Genomic DNA, 24,929 nt, shown 5'->3' on the forward strand with positions numbered 1-24,929 from the left:
AAAAAAAAAAAAAAAAAAAGTATGTTGCTTCTCAAAGTCAAGGAGAAATTCAGCAGGACAAAGGACTAACAACCCCCAGTATGTTGTTGCCTTACTTTTGAAGGGAGTTTTGGAAACATGCTGTTGCTTAATTTATGTAAGAAATATATATTATGTGGTCTACCTATACGTAAATGCATTATATATGTGTGGTTTTGAATGTCAAAAAATAAAATTAAATTAAATAAAAAAGTATGACAGCCTTAACTGTGAATTTCACAGCTTCTGTCAGTTTGACTGTCAACCTTAAAAAAAAAAGGAATCTGCATGGAAATTAATATTAGTTAAGAAGGATTCAATGTGATAAAATCAGAAAGAGATTTCATATCTATTTTGACAAAATTTCAGAAAACTAAAAGGGTATCTTTGACACCAAATACTCCCGTTCAGAGTGGTTTACACAGTAATTATCTAGTCTTTACAAATGAAATGTAAGCTATTACAAAATGTTTTCTTCTTTTGGATGATGGGAAACGATACAATAAGTCTTTAATAAAAAATGAGAACATGAATACTCTCCAGAAAAATTAATCCTCCAAAACCCAATCCTAAGAATTTATTAGGGAAATATTTTACATAGTTATACTCTTTCCTTTCCATGTTAATATGGCTGTTTTAGGTTAAGAGACACACGTGCATACATAACACACATGAGCATATAAGAGAAAGACATTGTCTAGCCCACAAATTAGATTAAAAATGAATATATAATCAATGAGGAATATAAGGAACTTCTCAGAGAAGAACACAGAAGTATTAGCATATTTGGTCAAAAAGATAAATTCCAAATACATTTACAAAGTACAGTAAAACCAAGTAAGTAAAAAAGACAGACGAGCTCTCGTGAAGTTTACCCCTCTGCCTACTTCCTCTGGTGCTCTTTCTTACAGGAAGAGGAGCTAACCTGCCTAGCCAACTTCTCCAACACTGACTATACCACTCCTCCCTCTTGAATGGGCAGATCCAAGCAATGTGAGATCACATGATTTCAGTGGGTCCAACTATCTCTTCTTTTTCCTTCTCTTTTTCTCTGCATACTAGCCATTGCACTGAGTTACTGTAGCATGGCATTAGGTGATAAAATCCTAAAAATTGAGTCACATTTAATGGGAAATAGGAAGCATCGCTTATTTAAACCTAAATCATGAGATTATAACCAGCTGCTCCCAGAGAGGCCTGTTCTAGTCAGTTAAAAATTAAGTAGAACTTTGATTCTCATTTGGCTTTTTATCCTTTTATGCTGTGCCGCTTGACATACCTGGGAGGGTATATGAGAATAGCAGCTTGGCAGACCAAGATTAGGCACTTCTGAGTCCTCTAATCAAGTTCCTTTGAAACACTATCTTTTAATTCAAACATAGAACAGCACTTAAATCTGGTTGTGAGGCCCTTGTCTCTTCCTCCACCACCCAATATTCTTCCTTCTCCAACAGAGTTTTTAACTGGCAGAGCAGATACTATGGCATTGCTCTACCAAGGGAGATAACCACTTATCTGCTCCATGCAAGAGATAGCAGGTAAGACCACTCTAACTTTAGCTACCACAGTCAGTAGCTATTCTCTTAACCCTATTGCCCATTTTGCAAAAAGTGAAGAAAGAAGAAGATGCATTCTGTAAACTATGAGAAGGATGTTCTTACTTCAGAATATATGTGTTTACAGTCTTAAATTAAAAATATTTCAAGCTTCTGCAATTCTTTTCATAAGTGATATACATAAAGGATACAATTCTAGAGTCATTTATCTTACACAAGTAATGGTAATATTTTACCACTTTCAACTAAGTCATTAGGACCATTGTGGACTAAGTAGTGGTACAAATGTTTGTTTTCTGCATTAATTTCTGCAACAACTTAAAACTATTTTAAATTATTTCAAAAAAGATACTAGAACCTCAAACATAATAAGATCTTCTTTTAATTGTATACTGTACAACTTAAATATACAACTTATTTCTTTTCCTTAGTTCATGTATCTTGAGCCTCTATAATCTCTACAATTGTTATACTCATAACCAAGTTATATCAGAAACAAAATTAAGCAGATATTGTCCCTTATGATTATACTCTGTTTCTCAGAACATTATGGCAAACTGTTGTACTGACACAATGCTTGGATATTAATTTCATTGTATAATAAAGCACTCTTGGAAAAATAAGTAGAATTTTAATATTATAAAACAGTGCTAAAAAGTGAGGATTTTGGAGCCCTACTGCCTGAGTTTAAGTCCTGGCTCCCACCATGTGTGTAATTGGGAAAATTTCTTAATCCTCCCATCCTTTAGTCCCCATATCTACAAAAAGGGGGATAATAGTGGTCCTTACCTCTAATAGTTGTGAGGTTCAAAAATGAGGGAATATGCATAAAGTTCTTACATAAATGCTCAATAAATACTAGCTGTTAATGCTAGCTAATATTCTACTTTGTCCACATAAAGATAATTAAACATAAAGATCATTCTGAAGTAGATTCTTAGAATTCTTTACTGAAACTAAGTGTCCAAAATGAAAAACCGATAGAAGCATTCTGAATTTATTTGGGGTTCAATGTCTTAACCATATCTGATTTACACTGCTCTTCTTGATTTCATTTTAAATGAAGTAATTTACACACATGCAAAAGGAGCTTTCTTATCTCTGAGTGAGTGGGTAAAGTTACACTGTTTCTCTTTTTGCAATGACTAAGGAACAAGGCAGGTTAAACTGTCCTAAAAGAAAAGAGGGATTCAGTTCAACCCACAAATAGAGAATAAGTCTACAGTGAAGACAGAAAGGAGTTTCAGGCATTGGCACAAATCAAGCACAGAATATTATTAGAACAGAAACTTAAGGAAAGGATGTAAGTTGTGACTGTATAACTTTACCAAGTTCACATGTTCAACATGTGCGAAAGGGAGGATTTCAACCCAGGAAGCCTAACTCCAAAGAGTTCTTAATGATGTGCTCATACCAAATTTCACAGATAACACCTTGAAAAGTTGTGTTTTCCTACCTGAAGGTTAATTTACAACCTATTATACCAAATATATTCTAAAATGATAAACGGTATGTTTCAACACCTCTATCTTTAGATTCCTCTTAAAATATCACTTTTTATATAAAGAAGTTGCTTTTCAATTTTCTATAGCAGTGAAAAACATAATGTATAATTCCCACAAAAATATAAATTGGTACTTATTATTCTGGAGCACTGAGGAAGGAAAAGTCTGTTTCCTTCATTGGCTCAGGAGCAGCCATTAAAATAAAAGCCATTATTTCCAGGATTATTCACTTTCCCACTGACTGTAGTGAGGCTGACAGCACCAACCAGGAAGCGCACCAGAGCCATTTCTGCTTCTGCTTTCTGGAGAACAAGGAACGCCAAATGGAGACCAACCAACTCACTGGGGAAAACATTTTATTTCCAAATTTCTAAAATGGTATTAAAAACAATAAGGGAAAAATTCCAATTATAAAGCAGTATGAGGGCACGCCAGTCACGACTCCCTCGTGAGCCCTATCAGCGTTTGGTGGTAAAGTGCTGAACCACTGAAATGAAGTGACCTTCAGCTATTTATTTGGTTTTAAACCACAGCAGGTATTTCAGATTGACATGGGTAAAACCCACCAGTATATTTACATATCATAGGAAAATTGGCTGATACCTTTCTCTAAATGGCGGTTTTCAGTAAATTTCTCCCAGACAAATAAATGTTGTGCTGAGTAGGAGAATAAGTTATTATTCCTACCTTTCTTTTATGATGGGTTGTAGAAGCATCCATCTCTTCCTCCCCTATATTGTCGATTTGTGAAGTTGGACTACAATTCATTCTCTCTTCTTCTTGTCTCTGCAGTCTGTCTGCTACAGCCTGGATAGCTTCTGTCCATTCTTCCCTGTAAAAGTGAGTAAAATCTCCCATTAATAGAAGATTGTAAATGATTCAAATATTTTCCTTTTACAAAACATGAAATCAACATGAATACAGTCTATTCCGGGGCAAAACAACAGACACACACTCTTCCACCATCATCTCAAGGTAAAAATAATCCTAAAATCATTTCATTGTAGACCTTTAAATAGCATTTATTTCGAGGTATGTTAAAGAAAAAAAACCGAAGGAAAAATTATTGAAAACTCCATTTAAAATCATTTAAGCAAACCGTTAAATTTTGTCTCTACACATCCTACCTATTAAGTAAATTAACCCTCAAAGGTTTGCTGCAGTTTTTAAAAATGTTTTGTTTAGCCACTGTAAGTCCATTATTGACATTATTTTATGTGATCCAACAGAATTTCCAAGAAAGGATTTTCAAAGCCAAAATTTTTCATTGTTCCCATATCATGGAAAATTTCTTTAAAAAAAAAAAAAGATAGCCTCAGCTTGTAGTTTAAAGAATAAGTCCCAGGATCACCTGTATCAAGCTTTTATTTTCTGACATTTGTGCTATCAGATCAAGGATCATTTTTTTCCTACATAGATTTTAAAATCAGCCTGTCTAGTTCTTAAAATAAAGTCTGTTAGAATCTTAATTGGAATTGCATTAAATCTATAGATCAATTTTGGGGGAAAAAACAAAAACGTGGGGCCAGGCGTGGCAGCACATGCCTATAGTCCCAGCTATTCAGAAGACTGAGGCAGGAGGATCACTTGAGCCCAGGAATTTGAGGTTGCTGTGAGCTACAATGACGCCACCGCACTCTATCCAGGGAGACAGAGAGAGACACTGTCTCAGGGGGGAAAAAAAAAGTGGCATATATAATACACACAATGGAATATTCTTCAACCCGAAAAAAGAAAAAAAGTCCTGTCATGTACCACAACATGGATTAACTTTGAGGACATTATGCTAACCAAAATAAGCCAGTAACAGGATAAATATTGCATGATTCCACTTATATGAGGTATCTAAAGTAGATGAACTCATAGAAGCAGAAAGTAGAATGGTGGTTGCCCGTAGCTGCGGGAGGAGGAAACGGAGAGTTGCTGTTCAATGAGATCAGAGTTTCAGTCATGCAAGATGAAAAAGTTCTAGAGATACGCCGTAGAACAATGTGCATATAGTTAACAAAACTGTATTATATACTTAAATATTTAGGAGGATAGACTTCATGTTACGTGTTTTTCTACTATAATTTATTTAAAAAAGAATGCACTGAAATATCTAAGAAATTTTTTATTAATAAGGGAAATATTGCTACATTAGAAGTTAAAAGTTTCATGAAGTATGTCTAATTACAGCCATGTGGTATTAGTGCCAGAATACACAAAGATCAAGGGGAAAAAACCAAAATGAAAATCTAAAAGCCCAAGTATGTATGTATATGTTGTATTCACGATCAGTGAGAAAGGAATGAATTATCTAATAAATGAAGCTGAGACAATAGGATTGTCATTTTGGGAAAAAAAAAAAAAAAAGAGCCCAACCTTATATCATGCACTGAAATAAATATAAGATATATTAGAGATATATATGCAGTTTACGACAGATAAGGATCTTAAACTAGGGGCAGAGTATAAAAATAAAAAGTTTTCCTAACTCTTACTAAGCCTCTCTAATTCTTCGATGACATTAAAGTCATATAAAATCTCCAAACACCAGATTCTAGTTGAATATAGAAAAGCACATTTCAATAAGTATATTGTTTTTCATTATTACTAAAATTGTTTTTTCTTATAGTCATAAATGCAAATGAAAACTGTTCAGTAGAGTAGTGTGACACCACTGCAGGGACAGCAAAGGATTTAAGAGCCTTAAGATCTGGCTTCACAAATGGCAAAATGAATCATGCTTCAAAGAGATGTTATAAATCCACTAAGAATAATATTTTCAAAGGATATATACTGACGTGGGAAAAGTTCCATTCATTCAGCCAGTCAACAAATACTGCGTTGGACCCTGGACTATGTGCTAAAGATTTAAATGAGAGAGGAAGACATGATACTTGCTGTCAAGCATCTTAATAGTCCAATGCGAAAGGCACACAGGATTACAATCATGATACACTTGATATAAAAAACACAAAGAGATATAAGTATACAGCAGGGGAACCATCTAGTCTATAAGAATAAGAGAAGGTTTTGCAGGAAAAGTGACATTTCAAGCTCAGATCTGAAAGATACATAGGAATCAGCCTATCCATGGTGATGAGTGCAGGTACAAACAAACTGAGAATTCAGTATAAGTTCTCAGGGAGAAAAGGCCCAGAGGAGGCAGGAGTGGGTGGGTAGGCAGAGTAGGAATGTGGGGAAGGACACACAAAATTGTCTGAATACTAAATACCTACATATACCTGTACAGAGTAAGACTAGAAGTATATAAAAGAATATATTATCAGTGTTTAAATCTGGTTATAGAATTAGGAGTAATTTCTAATTCTTTATATTTTTCTTTCTTTTCTATGTTGCCTGAAGTAATCACACATTACCATTTACTCTATTGATAAAAGACTTTTTTTTTTTTTGGTCAGGGTCTCACTGTATCACCCAGGCTGATCTTGAACACCTGTGCTCAAGTGATTCTCTTGCCTCAGCCTCTCAAGTAGCTGGGACTAGAAGCACACACCACCACACTCGGTTGAAAAGTATTATTAAGATAATACTTTACCATTTTGTTTTTAATAAAATATTAGATAAGCCTGTTAAAAGTTAATTTAGTCACTTGAAAAATAAGGCTAATAACATTTAACTTCACAAAGTTGCTGATTAGGATCAAATATGACAACATATGTGCAGGAAAATGATTTTGGGATTATGGTCACTGGACCTAAATCAGTATTAGAGATATCAGATAAAAGAGTATTAAGATAGAATTGGGAGGCATGGGGGTGGCTGCAAAAACTGACAGATCAGGAGATGTAACTGCGGCTCTGACGAAGTTGGTGAGCTGGTTACTAAGGTGTTCCCACTACCCTCTTTGGCAATGACAACAGTCACTACCACCATCCCTTGAGCTTAGACCCAATCTCAGAATCCTCATCAATATAATATTCCAGGCAGCCATCTGCAATTAATCTATAATGGCACACTACTTGAAACTTCTTGCTATCACTAGCCTTGGAATTTCAAATATGAATACAATCTATTCTACAATTTGAAAAATAAGGCAGTTCGGTTATAAAAATATCTTGTTAAATTTATATTTTAACCTTTAAATGTTCTGTTTTCTCTGAAGAAGTGTATTTTGTAGCATGCCTAGAGGTTCTGATTCATTATTTTGCAGGCTCCCATTATTCACGTATTATACCAGAAACAGAACACTTAAGAGACTATAGCATTTTATAAATATATCTTTATCTATTTACAAATGATACAATCAGAATCAATCTTTAGATTGATTGCTGCTTTTTAAATAAATTTCTTACCTTTCCTCTGGAGTATCTACATGAAATGTTCTCTCTATAACAGTGGTCCACTGCAGACATCTGATTATAAATGTGTTTGGCTTTGGTCGTTCTGTTTTCATTAACTGGCATTCTAGAAATAAAACAACATGTCTCTTTTAAATATACATATTATTTAAACCAAGAAGTAAATAGCAGAAAACTATAGAGTTTTATTCTAAACAAAACCCACCATAACCTCACAGCTTTCTACAGATCTCCACTCAAGGTCATTCACAACCTGACCTTAAACTTCTTTCCAATCCTTCATCCTTTCTGGCCACGTCTCGTCAACCAGCTAAACTAGACTACTTAATTTTCCCCAAAACACATCTTGTTCTTTCCTGTATTTATACCTTTCCTCCAGCTATTCTTGCTATCTGTAATGTCTGCCATTTATTTTACCCCTATCCATATGCATCACCAATAGTCAAAATAACACTGGCCCTTGAAGGTCCAGATCAAATCTTATTCCTTCCACAGAGGCTTTTATTAATATAATATCTGGGCCGGGCATTGTGGCTCACACCTGTAATCCTAGTACTTTAGGAGGCTGAGGTGGGAGGATTGCTTGAGCTCAGGAGTTCGTGATCAGCCTAAGCAAGAGTGAGAACCCATCTCTACAAAACATAGAAAAATTAGCCAGGCATGGTGGCATGAGCCTGTAGTCCCAGCTACTTGGGAGGCTGAAGCAGGAGGATCACTTGAGCCCAGGAGTTTGAGATTGCTGTGAGCTAGGCTGACGCCACTGCACTCTAGCTGGGGTGACAGAGCAAGACTCTGTTTCAAAACTGTGTGTGTGTGTGTGTGTGTGTGTGTGTGTGTATAAAATACCTGGTCCTAGACTGACCATCTCCTCCTCTATGTTCTCATAACTTATTACCGTATCCCTTATTTTTCACTTAGCATATACTATCTTACAGTATTATCACTTTAAGAAAGTATCCTTATCCCTATCTACAATATGAGCTTTTTGTCAGTATAAACTGCCTATAACTCTTTAACTCTTAGTACTCACAGCCCCTAGAGCCAGTCAGTCTAAAAGTGATTAGTTCTGTAAGGGAATATCTAGGAAGACTTCAAAGAAAAGGAGCACAATGTAGTGCCTAAAAGTATGAATTCTGACACCAGTGTCCCTAAATTCAATTATTTTTTTCTACCATTAACTATACAAAGTTGGACAAGTTTATTAATCTCTCTGATCTTCAGCAGTTCAATGGGAAAGAAACAATGACAGTATTTACATCACGGAATTGATGTGGGAGTAATAACAAATTCATATAATAGCATAATGTGAGACAGCTTTCAGTAAGCATCAGCTATTATTATTGGGTATACATCTGAGCTGGACTTTAAAGAATAAGTGGTATTGGACGACAAGAGAGAGAAGGGTAGGGTTGAATACTGAATGCTCTTCTGAAAAAAATTAATTTACCCAAGTTGACAATTTCAACAATCTTTTCTCAGTGCTCACCTGTTTTGTCCTAGCTCCATTATTAGCAACTGTCAACTGGCATTTTTTTTTTTTTTTTTTGAGACAAAGTCTCTCTCTGTTGCCCGGGCTAGAGTGCCGTGGTGTCAGCCTAGCTCACAGCAACCTCAAACTCCTGGGCTCAAGCGATCCTCCTGCCTCAGCCTCCCGAGTAGCTGGGACTACAGGCATGTGCCACCATGCCCGGCTAATTTTTTCTATATATTTTTAGTTGTCCAGCCAATTTCTTTCTATTTTTAGTAGAGACTGGTTCTCGCTCTTGCTCAGGCTGGTCTCGAACTCCTGAGCTCAAACGATCCTCCCACCTCAGCCTCCCAGAGTGCTAGGATTATAGGCATGAGCCACCCACACCCAGCCCCATTTTTATGTCTTTGTAAGTCCAAGTCATTACTCACATTAGAATAACTCTTTATTGACTTTTTGTACTGAAAGAGACCCAAAGAGACTCAAGGGCCTCTGCTTAGTTTTCTTCACTTTCCTAACAAGCTTTTATGTTTTCAGCAATCATCTCTCGGTTTACCAATCTCAAAATCCAGACTTCTTTCCACTTGGATTTCTATTGTGACACACATGTCTAAATACACAGTGAATATTCCTACCTGGCTGAAAAAATACCGTTTACTTGAAATATGAAAGTTTTAAAATACCAAAGACTTTATAACAATAAAGAGCCACCTAATTCCTATGACTAACTCTGCCCATCAGTCTGATTCTCTTTGAAGCCCACTGTTTTTTCCCATTTCCTTCTTTTCAAAATTCCTATTAAATTTCTATCCAATAGTTCACTTCACTGTCCTATACGTGTTTAACATGTTAATTTGATCTCTTAGCTAGATAAATTACTTAAAAGTTAGGAATTATGAGCACAATTCTTCCTACCACACCTAGGATGGCGACAGCACGTGAGGATACACATTAAATACTTGATGCTTGAGTAACTGATGGACTGGATTTTACTGTACAGAATGGAGGACAGACACTGAAAACAGGGCAGCCTGACAAATACTCAAGAATGAACTACGAAGCAAGAGAAATAAGAAGATCAGGGAAGGAAAGAAAGAAAACCCAGTCTAAGGTTCACCCATTTCAGTTTTACTTAAGGTTCCCATTGTGGCAATATCAAGGTAAGTAAGATAATAGACTTTGAAATTAGAATACCAGATTCTAATCCAGGCTCTATCACACGCTATCAGCTCTGTGATCCTGGTCAAAGTCCTTTACATCTCTTAAGCCCCCAGGTTCCTCATCTTTAAAAGCAATGTTATTAATAGGAATTAAAGTAAAACTTTTAAAAAAGCATATTTGCAACACCATATCTAAATGAAGTTTAAATACTATAATTTAAAGAACTTCTCAACACTTGGATCTTAAAAGCCATTTAAGGTACTGTATTACCAGATTCCAAGTTATTATCAATTGCTGTAATTCAGAAGTCTGCTAAAAATGATAATAAAAGATATTACTTTAATTACCATTCTCAAGCAGACCACTAAAAAGGAACAGTTTAGAAAAGAATAAACTATTTGTATTTATGTATGTGGTGTTTTGGATAAATATCAATAACATAATGACCTAAGTAGTTACTTGCAACTTGACTGTTTTGACTAAATTTGCTAAATATTCACAAACCGAACAACACATATAAAATGTCAATTACGAGCCGAGCACTGTGCAAGATTCTGGGCACACAAAAATGAGTAAGAAACTCTGAGCTCACCCCACACAACATACTCTATTATTAATCATTCTGCGATGTAATTATAAAGTAATATTTCACTAATGCTATAAAGGTTTTAATTAGGTCCTTGTGAACCCTACAGCCCAACCAAAATGTTACATGTATTATAATTACAAATAGTATAACAGAAACACACCTGTATTTTACAGGTCTCAGTATGAAATACTCTACAAACAAATCCAGTTTCTAAATAATACCCACTAGATTGAGAGTGTAGAAAAGAGAAGTGGCTACCAAGATACTCCAGTGGTAGTTGAGTCAGTACCAAGAGAAGAAAATACTCTACTATTAATACAATGTCTTAGGGTTTGCTGCTCTACACAAACGAGTGTCATTAAAAGAACTCAGAACTTTTATGGCATATTTTTCTTCATTTTATAGCAAGCTGTAAGGTGTGTTCATGATTCCTTATAATGCCTAACAGACAAGAGCCCAAAGTTTTTGTATGTACTCGACCACTTGTTTTAGTAGCATGGTAATCTAAATTTCAAATTCAAAACAGTTGAAATTTAAATTTACCATGCCATAAAAATCTATTCACCACATGATTATTTGGAATCACTTAATATACCTCAATAAAGTAAATGTTCTTATATAAAATGCTGGGTAGCTAACTTTTATTATAACATGATATTCTTCACTAAATTATTTGTTACACTGGTACATATGTTAGTTAGTTATACTAAACTCTCCCAAGCAACTTAAACTACAAGCTGAATTTCAAATGTTCTCCCTACTTTACACCATTCTGAACCACTGATGAGAAAGGTTGATGCTGTAATTGCTTTACAAAACCTGAAAGCCAATTGGAGGGACGGACTGCAACATGCCGCATCACAAAATATATATATGCTGGCCGGGCGGGGTGGCTCACACCTGAAATTTTAGCACTCTGAGAGGCCGAAGGGGGAGGATTGCTTGAGGTCAGGAATTCGAGAACAGCATGAGCAAAAGTGAGACCCCATCTCTAATAAAAATAGAAAGAATTAGTGGAGCATGGTGGTGTGCATGCCTGTAGTCTCAGCTACTTGGGAGGCTGAGGCAGGATGATCACTTGAGCCCAGGAGTTTGAAGTGCTGTGAGCTAGGCTGACACTACGGCACTCTAGCCAGGGCAACAGACCGAGACACTATCTCAAAAAAAAAAAAAAAGAAAAGAAAAACAAAGGCATAACAATAGATTATAATTAAATCACATAATGAAATGATGCTGGCTATTTGATGATGACCATAAATCAAATTCATTTTTAAGCTTCTAAATATAATACCACTGTGGATATTCTTTAGAAGAAGAAAGCATTTCTTTCTTTTGTTTTCACTACCTAGGGACAAAAAACTGTAATGCCCATTTAAGACTCAACATTGACCTTAAAGAGACTCACTTAATCCACTGAGAGGGAGGTGCTTAGGTGAGGCAGGTGCCCTGGTGGAGAGAAACTCCAGCAGCGGATAACTGTTTAGTGATCACTAATGTGCCACGCACTGTGCTCACTGAGTGATGCGTAAATGTTACTCATTTAATTCAAAGGACAAACCTAAAAAGTGTCATTATCCTCCATTTTATAAATGAGCAAATTTATAAGACTCAGACAAGCTAAATAAATTGCCCCAAAACACACAGCTTGTGAGTCACTGTAAAGGATTTATCTCAGGTCTATCCAAATCCAAATCCCATGCTCTCTGGAAGAGAACATACTGCTGGGAACACTGCCTTAAAATCAGTAATCACCTGTCAAAGTGACAGGACTGTCTGTTCCCTCTTCTACGTCTTCCCCACGCCTTCCCTGTGCCTGACCCTTCTCCCATCTGTGATACCTCTTCTCCTATAAGGAAATCCAGGATAATTTTCACCCAGTAACAATATTTGAGGCCCCATGTCTTTGCTCCTGGCTCTGACCACAGTGCAGGGATGAGGATTATTCCCTAGCAGGATCCTGATGCCCGGCATCTCATGTTTCTCCAGGTAGGAGTGCAGTGGGAGATGATTTAAAATGAGGAGCTGAAGAGACAGAAGGTAGCAAGGATGGCAGAAAGGAAGGCAGCAGAACCTCTGGGTTCTTTCACTGCTGGGTCTCACACCCTGTAATACCAATGAAGTTAATGGTAATAAAAATTTTCAATTACTAATGATGGAAAAATGATCCGCTGACTTCCATCAATGCAGCTCCACGGTTCTAGTTATTTTTGTCTGAATCATTTGTGTATTTACCACCCAGAGTCAACATATCTTTCTCCACATAAGGAAATAGAGAAAAAGAAGTTCTTATGTGTTATTTCATAACACACGGGGTTGGATAAATGAGGGGAATAAGATCAGGTTACTAACATTACATTCACTCTAAAAGGTATTTTTCACTTTATGATCCATATTCTAAATTCTGACATTTCAATTACCATAAACTACTACTTCGGTATTAACATGAAATACTATTTGTGGATTTAAATTGAATTTGATATTATGATATGTTAATGTGAACTTCTCCTAACACACTTTTCTTTAATGAATGTGGTTACCACAGATACTACCATTTACCAAAAGCATATTTTCAGAGCCAACATTTTCCCCATCAACATTTCTCTATCTTGTTTCCCCACCGAATCCTGACTCTAATTAAACAAACGCACCTCCAGAATCTCCCAAAAAACTGTTCTCTGCATACTCTCTGCCTACTTGAAATTTCAAGTAAAAATACACTATGGTCATTTTAGAACAATAATTAAGAAATGAAGACGACATGAGGCATTTACTAACAGAGAGTTAAGAGAGGCATACGCAAACACCTAGCGGACTCAGGCATGTTGGTTTTTTGGTTTTGATTTTGGTTTTTGCACTGTATTAGTCATGGGCTTTAAAAAAACTGTGGTAAAATTTACCATTGTAACCATTTTCAAGTATACAGTTTTGGGACATTAATAAAGTCACATTGATGTGTAGGAAAGTTGGTTTTTAAACATACTTCTTTACTTTCACTGTACAAATCACCCATGCTAAAACAGAAAAATTCATAAGTAAGTATAGGCAAAATTAAAAGAAACATACCCATAATACTACCACTCAAGTATAACAATTGTTAATGTTTTAATGTATAATCTTTTAGACCTTTCTAAGCATTTTTAAAAAATAAAAATGAGACCATAATTGACTATATTATGTAAGTATGCTTTGGACATATAATTGTAGATTTTTTCCATTTAAATAAAGATCTACATCATATTTAATGATGGCATAAAACTCCATTGTACTCATATACCAGAATTAACAGCTTATTTAAAATCATAATGCATGAAATAAATGTAGGTGAATTATTCAGACGTACACAGGATATCTAACCATTCATTATGTATCATGCTACTGAGTAACATGTTAAAATCTGAAAAATTGTGAACACTATTTTTAATTAAATGAAAAAGCTATTTATATCTCAAACACGATGAAGCTGGGATTTGATAACAAAATTTTAAAACAACGAGAATGTGCATTAGATCGAAAATTCTCTGAGGACAAGGTCTATACTGTTTCATTACCTAGTATTATGGCTAAACAGAGCTAGTCTCAAACAAACAGAATGACTAACACTATCCCAATTTAGTAATAAATACGTGCCTTGGCTAATTAAAATCACATTTTAAAAAACAGCTAAAGATAATCTAACCCTAATATAATAATTGATTCAGGCAAGGATCATCAATGAATGCTAAACTCATTAGATAAATAACTGATAAAGAACGAAATCCTGCATAGCGCCAACATGTCAAACCACAGATTATCAGCCAGACATGGGGTGGTGGGGGTGGAGGGGCAGTGGGGAACTTTATAATGAAGAGATGAAGCTGCCGCCACCTTAACCCAGTGAACAGTGATAGCATCACTGATAGTCAACCAAATATTAGGTACCTCCTGACATGATCTAATATGGAGTACACAGACTCACCAAAGAAATAATCTTGATAAAAATACTGAATGTGAATCTAATGGAATCTTTAGATCTAACTTTGATTTTACAGCAAATACAGAGGTAGAAGAAAATGCTAAACAATACCTAGTAGAAATAATCAGAGAATTCCAGAAGAGAGGACTTTCCGTAGGACAAATGGCCTGGTCTCTTTAATAAGTGAATGTACCAAAAGTGGATTGAGAAGGGAAGCCAGACAGGGCACACAACTCTGCTAGACTAGAAGAGACTTAAGACACATAACAGCTAAATGCAACGTGTGGCCCTTAATGTATTCTGGTTTAAACAAACCAGTTTAGGCAACGACTGGGAAATTTGAATATCAATTCATATTAGATAATATTGAAGAGTTATAAGTTTCTTAGATGTTATTGTCATACTGTTAATTATGTAGGAAAATGTCCTTACCTTTTAGAGATTCATATGGAAGAATTGTGGGATACAGTTGTCATGATATCATAATTTTAAATATTTTAACAAAAAGGTGATGCAAATATGGTAAAATGTTAACTGTTAAATCTAGGTATTGGGCATATGAGACTTCAGTAAGTCTCTATTTTCTCCATTTATCTGTATGTTTGAAAATTTTCCTTATTTAAAAAGTCAAAAATAGAAACCCCCTCCTAAATAATATTAAATTCTTTCCTCAACATGTATGCCAAAATAAAGAAGGCTTAAACCATTGGATGTGGAAGAGGAAATTATTTTTTTAAAATAAAATGTATAGACTAAGAGATACTTCTAGTTAATAAAACTCATTTCAGTCAAGTTAAGCTTCAGAATATTTCATTGATCACTGAAGCTTAAAGGTATCACTCCTGGAAGAATTAGTTTATTTTATATCAACTCTAATTTACAACTTGAATGCCTCAAGTTTCCTGTATTAATGGGACAATTCCTACTCATATATCTTCAAAGTTGCTTATCAGTGCACACCAGTGTGAAATGAATGATAAACATACACATGGACCAAGATGCAGACTCCAAGTCCATCTTTAAAGCACCTGCACTGAATGCTGTCCCCCCACACACCGCCCCTCTGCCTCTCCTTCATTTCACTAGTAAATTACCCAAAACCATTATCTGCAAGAGTGGCCTTTGTTCCCTATTCCTTAACCAATTAGCTAAACTGTGGTTTCCATCACTCTCCTGAAATATCCTTCTCATCAGATATTTTTTCCTTGTTCTCGTTTTCATTTCTTGGCTGCATTTGATGTTCCTGGCTCCCTACCGTTTGAGTTTCTCTCCCTTGACTTCCATGACACCAACTTGCCTGGTTTTCCACCATCTCTGACCTAAGTCTGTCTTAGGGCCTCTTCTTCCAAATGGAGGTGCTCCCTTAGGCTCAGGTCTTTGTGTTACGCTTTTACTTCATAATTGTGCCCTTAGTAAATTTAGACATTCATTAAACTATATTTACTATGCACCTGCACTATGCCAGGCAACAACTTAGGCATTGGAAACACAGCAGTGAACAAAACAAAGTCCCGACATTCATAAAGCTTTTATTTTATCAAGGCAATGAGTGGTCTAGCCATCAGCAAGCAAAACAATTTTATAACATAGTAGGTGCTTATAAGTACTGTGAAGAAAAATTAGGCTGGGCAATAAGTTAGAGTGATAGTGAAGGGGCACTATTTTAGAAAGAATAGCTAGAAAGGTTGTCTCTTAATGAAATGAGGGGCCAATGCAGATATCTGTGAGAAGAGTGATCTAGGTGGAAAGAACAGTAAGTGCAAAGATCCACAGCTGGTGGGAGTCCACAGACGTGTTTGCGAAATAGCAAGGAGCCCAGTGGGATTGGAATAGAGTAAGATACGGAAACGGTAAGAGATGAGATGAGAAATATCCTCAATGGGTTGGTAAGAACTCTGGATTTAATTATAAGGAAGCTCTCTAGTCAATAATCACCTGTTGTCTGATGACTCTCAAATCTGCTTCTCCAGGTCCAGCCCTTCTCATCAAGCTCCATCTCCATATGGCAAAACTAGCATCTCTCTTCTGAGACTCTAATATTACCTCATTTTCAACATATCCAAAAGGGTTTTGTTTTGTTTTATCTTCCAACCTGAAAACTACTATACCAGTACAGTTTTTGTATTCATTTTATTTCTCTATCACTTTCCTAATCACCCAAGAAACACTTCCTCAGTTATCTTTGACTCATCCCTCTCTTTCGACCCTTATGGCTAAGCCAGTGATATTCAGTTAACAGTTCTTCCGTTGTATCTCTTGCAACCATCCCTTCTTTTTGCCGCTGACACCCAACTCGGGAACTTAACGGGCAAAACTTCCATCCCTGAAATGGCCTCCGAGGTGGTCTCCCTTTCTCCAGGTTTCTCCTTCTCTAAGTTGTCCTACATCCTACTGGCTGGATTCGTCTTACTCAAATTCTTATTCCAGATGTCATTCTTCTCAAAAATATTCTATACTCTACAGGACAGTGGTTACATTTTTCAGGCTGACTTTCAAAGCTATCCATAAGCAAGCCCCATTCTTTAAAAAAAAAAAAAAAAACTTTGAAAATCTATTCCTCTCCATTAAAACTATCAGTACTTTCTCCTGATAAATATGCCTCTTCACTGTCCCCTAAACATTCCCTGATCATTATTAATTCAGGATTTAACTCATGCTGTTTCCCTCACCTCAAACACTTGTCTTCCATTTTACCCAGAGTCCAGTCATTCAGGATCTTTTCTAATTATTCCAATTCATCCTCCATACCCCTGAAGATCTACTATCCTTAATATTTATATCCCTTATGCTAGTAGTTTATCACATATTGTGATTTGACTGTTACAAGTTAATCTCCTCAACTATATTGTAAGCTTCAGGAAATTTGGAATATTTCTCATAGTTCTTTTCTAATCATCACAATCTAAGTACATTCAGACTGAATTTTAAGAAAAGCTTCAGGAAACATTTCAGACACAATATAATTTATCACTATGTAACTTTTTCTTATTAAAAAACTTCAATACTTTAAAGTTCACATTCTTTTAGAAACAAAATTTACTTGATGATCTCTTTCCACCCGAAACCTGAGATACTTTTATCTTGAAAACCTAAATTCTCCAGTTTACACCACCTCAAAGAACTCTAGTAATAAATATTCTAGAAGAAAAATACATGTTTTTAAGCACATACATATATATATTTAAATGAATCCTAATAACATCAATTTGAAAAAAATTATATATTTAAACCCTAGTCACATTTTTAATTTCAGAGCAACAGCTCTAACACTTAAGAGATATTCATTTTTACCTATGGAAAGTAGTAGAAAGGATTAAGTTTATAGAATAAAGGATTTTTTTTCCCCTTGGAGAAAAATAAAAAGTAAAACTACCCATCCAGAGTAAAGCACGGAATTATCCAAATAAACAAAGAATTCTGGAAGATTATAAACATTTAAACCCAGTAATTTCATTAAAATCATACATGAAGATAGCCAAATCTGATCTCTCTGGAAAGCACCCTCTAACTTCTTGAAACTTTAGAGAAAGGGTACAGATGTTTTTTCTTTCCATTCAGGAATTCTAACTTCAAATAAGGTATCCTGGCTTTAAAAGGTGCCATAAGGTCTCTGGGTCCTTACTATAGCAAAAAAATACCTCATTTTAAAATCTAGTTTAACTGATGCATAATAAGTGAAATTAAGAACCTATTAAACAGTTCGTTCGCTCATTTCTATAAGAATAGGAAAAATAAATCTCATCTTAAATCTTGGCCAACTCAAGTTAGTAGGAAAACTTCACTGCCCATTATATCTTTGTCCAAAATTTTTTTAAATAATTAACTACTAAGTAATTATTTTTGCATATTATCAGTTGCTTAAGGTTTCATATAACATTATTGCTCATTTAATCCTCCCAATAAAGTCCTAAGGTATTTTCATCATTTCCAGTTAACAAATTTATAAAAGGAAGCTGTTTGATTTTTAAGTCACTTGTTCAAAATCATCAAGCCATTAAAATGGTAAAACTGAGTCTCAAATACAGGTTTTCTAGATCTAAATTCTTGGCTCTTCTTTTTATATCACATACTGTTGTAGGAATGTTGGTTGCTTATAAGAGAGGAAGTAAAGTTTTATTTTCTTATAATAAGCTTTATATACAGTTGACCATTGAACAACATGGGTTTGAACTACATGGGTCCACTTATACATGGATTTTTTTCTCAATAAAAGGTACACCAAGTGTGCCTGCCTCCCCTTCCACTACCTCTGCCATCCCTGAAACAGCAAGATCCACCCCTCCTCTTCCGCCTCCTCCTCAGCCTAATAAATGTGAAGATGAGGATGAAGATCTTTACAACAATCCGTTTCCACTTAATGAAGAGTAAATATATTTTCTCTTCCTTATAATTTTAACATTTTTCTCTAACTTACTTTATTATAAGAATACAGTATATGATACATATAACATACAAAATATGTGCCAGGTGACCGTTTGTTATTGGTAAGGCTTCCAGTCAACAGAGGCTATTAGTAGTTAAGTTTGGGGGGAGTCAAAAGTTATGCACAGATTTTGGATAGGGGTTGGCAATCCAACCCTTGCATTGTTCAAGGGTCAACTGAACTTTACTTTCTAGTCTTATGCAAATAAATTGGATAGAAACAAGTGACATACAGAGATTGAAATACATATCCCTGAGAAAATTGACCAGTCTTGTTATTTAGGATTCATGCATTAAAAATAATTGCCACTTATGTCAAGGATACTACATTTAAAAGCACCAATGAACTGATCATATGATTATAAGATAGCAAAAATTCTAAGTGATAAATAAACTACCAAGTGTTATTATACTGCTTCAGGATTTCATTATAGAAATTACATTTGTAAAATGTCTTTCTGTCAATATCAGATTATTGGAACAAGCCTGAAAGCATATTTAAAATATGTATTAGCCAAAACATTAAAAATCAACATGAACTAACATGTAACTGAAGTTGCCCAGAGTCTAATATCAGAACTTGTTCAGGTTTATCAGTTTAAGTCAACTTTTCTGATTTCTTGTCCATAATAAAATAATCTGTATATGAGAATAAAGAGCCATTAATAGGAAAAGAATAGAGATGTAACTTCCTAAAGTCATAGAAACTTCAAAGAATTTCTGAGGTAACAGCAAATCTGTAAATAATACAGTTTAACAAAAATATTTTAACAAAATGTCCTATTTTCACAGGATTATTGTAAAGTTCAAAGGAAATGATGTATATAAAATCATGCTATGAAGACAGTATTATATGCTTATTTTTAATTACCTTATGAGAATACTTTATAGAGACAGAAAGTTTACCAGTGTGCTTTTGGAAGCAGTAACTGTTGCTGGTTGGATGATTCAATTATCATGAACTATTCTGGCGGGTTTCAAAAGCATTGCCATTTTAAAACATAAAAAATGTCTAAAAATGCAACCATAGTAATAGATTCTGAGTGCATGGGTTGGGGGGTGAGGGAGAAAGACAATGACAAATTGGTCCAAAAGGACACTGAGACTTCATAGTTGGAAGACTATTGTGCTGACAATTAGTAACAGAGGAAGCCGAGCACAAAACAAATGAATGAAAAAAGCTGAACTTGCAATGAAAGACCTTATTATAGTGCAGAAACATTATTGTAATAAAGGGGCAATGTACTCTCCTCTATAAAACTTCCAAACAGGCACCCTAGTCTCTTTTCTCTTTCCCTGCATTTCATTTTTTCATTAGCATCTGCTTGATTATGTATTATTTCCAACCCAAAAAAATGCTTCTGTATCTTTCCTAAATTCCAAGGCTTAAAGGTCCTTCCCCCCACTGTGGCCTTAGGCCTCATTTAACTTTACTCAAAATAAATGCTTTTAAATTAACATAAAGATACGGGATGGGGGACCAGAAAGGCAGTAATTTAGCATATAACAACTCAGAGGAAGCCACAAAACATGTGTCCCTCAAGTCCAATTTGTTAAAAATGCAATGATTATATAATTTATAGCAAATATCCAGAATATCCAGCCTCTAAAACTTAGTATCTCCCCTATGACTTCTATGACATAATTAGAAGAGCAATACTGAAATTGTCACACACTAGTGAATCCTCTGCATTAAGCTTCAGTTTCCTTAAATGGAAGTATCCAAAAGCTCTGAAACGTATCTTCATGTACCAGTGAAGAATGACAAGATTTGATCCATGATACTGAAAAACTTGTCTAGAGGCATGGAAAGCTCATACCTTCTGAACTGCCCAGACTAGAAAACCTCTCACCTCAAGGCCCTAAGGTAGTCAGAGATGCTTTTAGTTAAGTAGAAGTCTGGAAAAAGCACTGGTCTGGAAACCTGAAAGTTATGGGCTTATCTCCCAACTGTATCAGTTAAGAGATACCTTGCCACTGAGAAATCCCATGAGCCTAATTTTCCAGGCTATAAAATAGAAAAATTACTTATCCTACAAGGACGTTAGCAGGATTAATAATATATGTAAAGTACATAGCACACAGGCGCTCAACAAGTGGTAGTTTATTAGTATTACTTCTCAATAGACCCAATGTTTCAAAAAATCATCTGCTGCTGATAGGCAAATCACTGAATTTAGAAGAAAGGACTTTAGAGATCCTTCAGTCCAACTCCCTCACTCTACAGATGACAAAACTGAGTCCCAGAATGGTTATGTGATCGGCTCAATATTACGTAATAAATTACTTTCAAATAATTAGCTACATGGCTACAACGTTTATATTTGTCCCTCTGCTCTAGCACAAACAAGTATCACTATTACACAAAATGCACCTCTTGACAACAGTCAGAGTCCACTATTAAACCACTGTGTATAACGCTTGGCATATCACAAAGTTTCTAAGGGATCTGACTGAACCTTACTTGGACAGAGCTGTCATCTCTGAATCTCACATATGATTAAATGCATTCGAGCCAGGTGTTAGACCAGAGTTGAAATCACAGTTCTGCCATTTACTCGCTTTGAGACTCTGGGAAAGTTTTCTAATCTTCCTAGGTCTCAGATTCATTACCTAGTCTTTTTTTAAAAAAGTATTAATATTTATTTCCTGTTGTTCTTGTAAAGACAAATGCAATTACATAAAGCACCTAGACCACAGTAGGCTCTTTGAAAATGTCAATTCTCTTCCCTTACTTCCTTAAACTCTAATTCCCTCCTAATTCTCCATGTATTAGTTGTAAGATGGGATTAAAGCACCAAATGGGCATACAATCATTTATCTAATTACAATTTCAAAAACTAATCACATACAATCTTCTTTCTAGAAACTAAAAATTTAAGTTAAAAAATGTCATGCTAAAATAAATATTCAACAAATAAATCAGGTAGGTATCTACATTTAACTTAGCCAAAAATGATCTACAAATTCAATTAGGTCATCAATGAATGTTGTCAGAAAGGCAAACAAAAAGAATTATTTTTACCCTTCAAATATGGAAGCGTGTCATGGAGGAGAATGCTGGGAACAGTAATAAGATAAAACAACAGTACAAGGATCCTTAGCTCAGCATCAAAGGCTGGCTGGTGTTGGGTGGTATTACAATCAGTAAATTTTTACCTAAAAAACTGAGATATATTGACCTATTAATAATGTAATTCAAAAAATTCTACATTAAATCTACCATACTTATCATACACTGCAGGTGTTGATCCCCCCACCCCACTTTTACCCTCCACTTCCCATCCACACCACCCCAACCTTTGCTACATAAAAGGAGGCACATTTTTTAAACAAACATATTAAGGGATAATATAGTTTTTTCTGAGCTAAGAGCTACAGTTTAAAACCTTTTTAGCTAAAAAAAAAAAATGCTCTTAAGGTGGGATTTTAAAATGAAGTATTTATTTACATGAATAAAATTATTTTATATTCTACTGGAAGAGATGAACAGCAAAGTTACTACAGAAACTGCACATAAAACACCGAGTAAGCTAACAAACAGGGTACCCAGTGCCTGAGACCCTGAGAAAACAATGTCTGGTGTGATTAGGGCATTCTGCTAAATATTTCAAGTGCCATATTTAATCCTATCATTTATCCTTTTTCCTCATTTGATATTTTTCACTCTATACAAGGATAGGGAAATAACATACCATCTGGAGCTTTCATTCATTTCTGAGGATTTCATACCCATCTAATTCAACAAGAAGAAATTCAGCCAAAGTTTCCCAGAAATAACTTTTCAAATTAACGCTATTCTTGTTACCTGGAATGTACTTTATCTTCTGAAATCTTACTATTTCTCTGAACAATCTCAATTTCCTAGGAAGTTTTTCTTGATGATCTAGTCTTTAATGATACCTCCTTTTCATAAACTCTAATTGCGTATATCAATTGCAAAACTTACTTCAGAACTTAGCCATAAAACATCTTAAAGTACCAATTCCAACAGTTTGTGGCAGATTTTTGCTACTACACTACAAATTCTTCAAAGCCAAAAGCTACATCATGTATCTGTGGAATAATGAAATGAATACAGGATTCTAAGTTAGCATTCTGTTAGATATGGGTTCATATTCTGCCTCTGCCATTTGCCAGATAAGTGACCTAAAGCAAGTCACGTAACTTCCCTGAGTCTCTTTAAAATGGGGAACACAATACTTACCTCACACTGTCGTTGTGAAGGTTAAATGAGATAACATATGAGAAAGGGCTTGGTACATAGTAACGCTCAAAGAAAGGTTGGTTTCCTTCCTTATTTCCTTCTTTTTCCCCTCAGTACCTGGTACAATGTTGAGAACATAATAACCCTCAATAAAAACTTTCTAAATAGTCATTAGAATTTAGACTGCCTAAAATCGATTTAAATATTAATTTTGATAACTCCTATGTTTCTAAATTGTGTTACATTAAGCTATACACAAACATACATACACGGTAGGAAGTTTCAAAGCAGAGGTAATGTGTGTAAGGTTGTTATCTCGGGTAAATAGAAAAGAAAGTCAAGGAGGAATCAGAGTTAAAAGTATTTAAAGATAATCAAGTGACAATAATTACATGTAAGATGTTCTTTTACTTAAGTATCCATGGACAAGTGACAGTTGACTGTTGCTAACCTTAGGAAAAGATGAGTAAGGAAGAGAGGTAGACAGAGAAGGAGGGTGGGAGGGAAAAGGGAGGGAATAAAAGAAAGTTGGTTACACCGGAATCTCTTTTATGTCCTCGTATCACTTGATGTAAACCATTGAAGCGGATCACTACTTGCCTGCTTTCCCCTAAAAACAATCCCCCTTCCATTCTCCACCTTACAAAAAGCAGTAATCTAGAAGCAAAGTAATTTTAATTTTTACCCCAATGGATGGTAAATAAGGGGTCCTCTTGGATTTGAGGATTTTATTATTTCTTTAAAAAAACAAAAGCAACGTCTTACTAAAAAAAGGGGGTAACAATAGTCACATGGGCCTTCCTCGGCCTGCAGAAGCTTTGTCTTTCAACGGCCAGGGTTCAAAGAATTTGGTCTGCACCCAGTTCCTGTATTTCTCACCCAAAGCCCCAAGTCTGACCCATTGGTGCTGCCTTTTGAGCCATAGTGATGTCCTCTTTTTTGGCCAGAAGGAGGTATGAGCAGCGTTTGGGAATCTCTCCATTTAGTCATAAGAAGGACTAACCCCTATGAATCAAAGTCCTTGGCATTAATCTAAACCAGGATGTTTTCCCCCAACCAAGCAACAGCAGCTGGCCTCCACTGCAAGAAACTGTTGTGAACAGGTTAAGTAAAACTCATTAAAGCAGTTTCCTCCCCACTCCTTTGTAATTTAGCCAAAGAAGGAAGAATGACTGCCAGTTAACTCACTTCAGCAATTATTAATGAGCATCTTCTATCTTACATTAATACTTTTATTTGCATAGAATTTAACAATTTACAAAGTGTTTTCACATATATTATCTCATTTAATCCTCACTATAAGCCTGAGAAGTAGGTATTATTAGCCCCATTGTTCAAAGTTGAGAAAAGTGAAGATCAGAGAAGTTATGTGATTTGCCCGAGGTCACACAGCTAGCTAGTAAAGTAGCAGAACCAAGACTCAAATCCAAGTCTTCTGCTCCAAGTCCAATGATCTTCCAGTATACCAGATATTGTAATAAATGCTGCAGGATATTTTAAAAATGAATATACATACTCATTGTCTTCTAGAAGTTTATCACTTCCTTTGATTCTACATAAGCCCCCACATTCCTTTATATTCTGGTGAATGGGGCCCAGAAAGTAAAGACTGCAACTAGAAAGACTGGCTTCAGAGTACACCAGGAAAGAGGGGTGGGAGAGCATAGAAGCTACTAGGGAGAAATCTTGAGCAGATCACTTACAGTGTTATAATGAAGGAGGTATTAAAAATAGTATATAAATA

General features: G+C 35.4%; 1 protein-coding gene across 4 annotated transcripts in view; it reads right to left on the reverse strand.

The window, feature by feature from the left end:
* AKT3 (v-akt murine thymoma viral oncogene homolog 3) overlaps positions 1–24,929 on the reverse strand; it is a 295,324-nt gene that overhangs the window by 121,660 nt on the left and 148,735 nt on the right. For 3 of the 4 annotated variants that reach the window (XM_012644381.1, XM_012644380.1, XM_012644382.1), the window contains 2 exons: positions 7,381–7,492; positions 3,767–3,911 (listed from right to left, as the gene is read on the reverse strand). In XM_012644381.1, the coding sequence (XP_012499835.1) occupies positions 3,767–3,911; positions 7,381–7,492 (257 nt within the window). Of the gene's footprint in view, positions 1–3,046; positions 3,050–3,766; positions 3,912–7,380; positions 7,493–24,929 lie in introns of those variants that run through there. The other variant, XM_012644383.1, reaches the window with a different exon arrangement.

This window comes from Propithecus coquereli, unplaced genomic scaffold (assembly GCF_000956105.1).
Source record: "Propithecus coquereli isolate 6110/MARCELLA unplaced genomic scaffold, Pcoq_1.0 Scaffold210, whole genome shotgun sequence".
Taxonomy (NCBI): domain Eukaryota; kingdom Metazoa; phylum Chordata; class Mammalia; order Primates; family Indriidae; genus Propithecus; species Propithecus coquereli.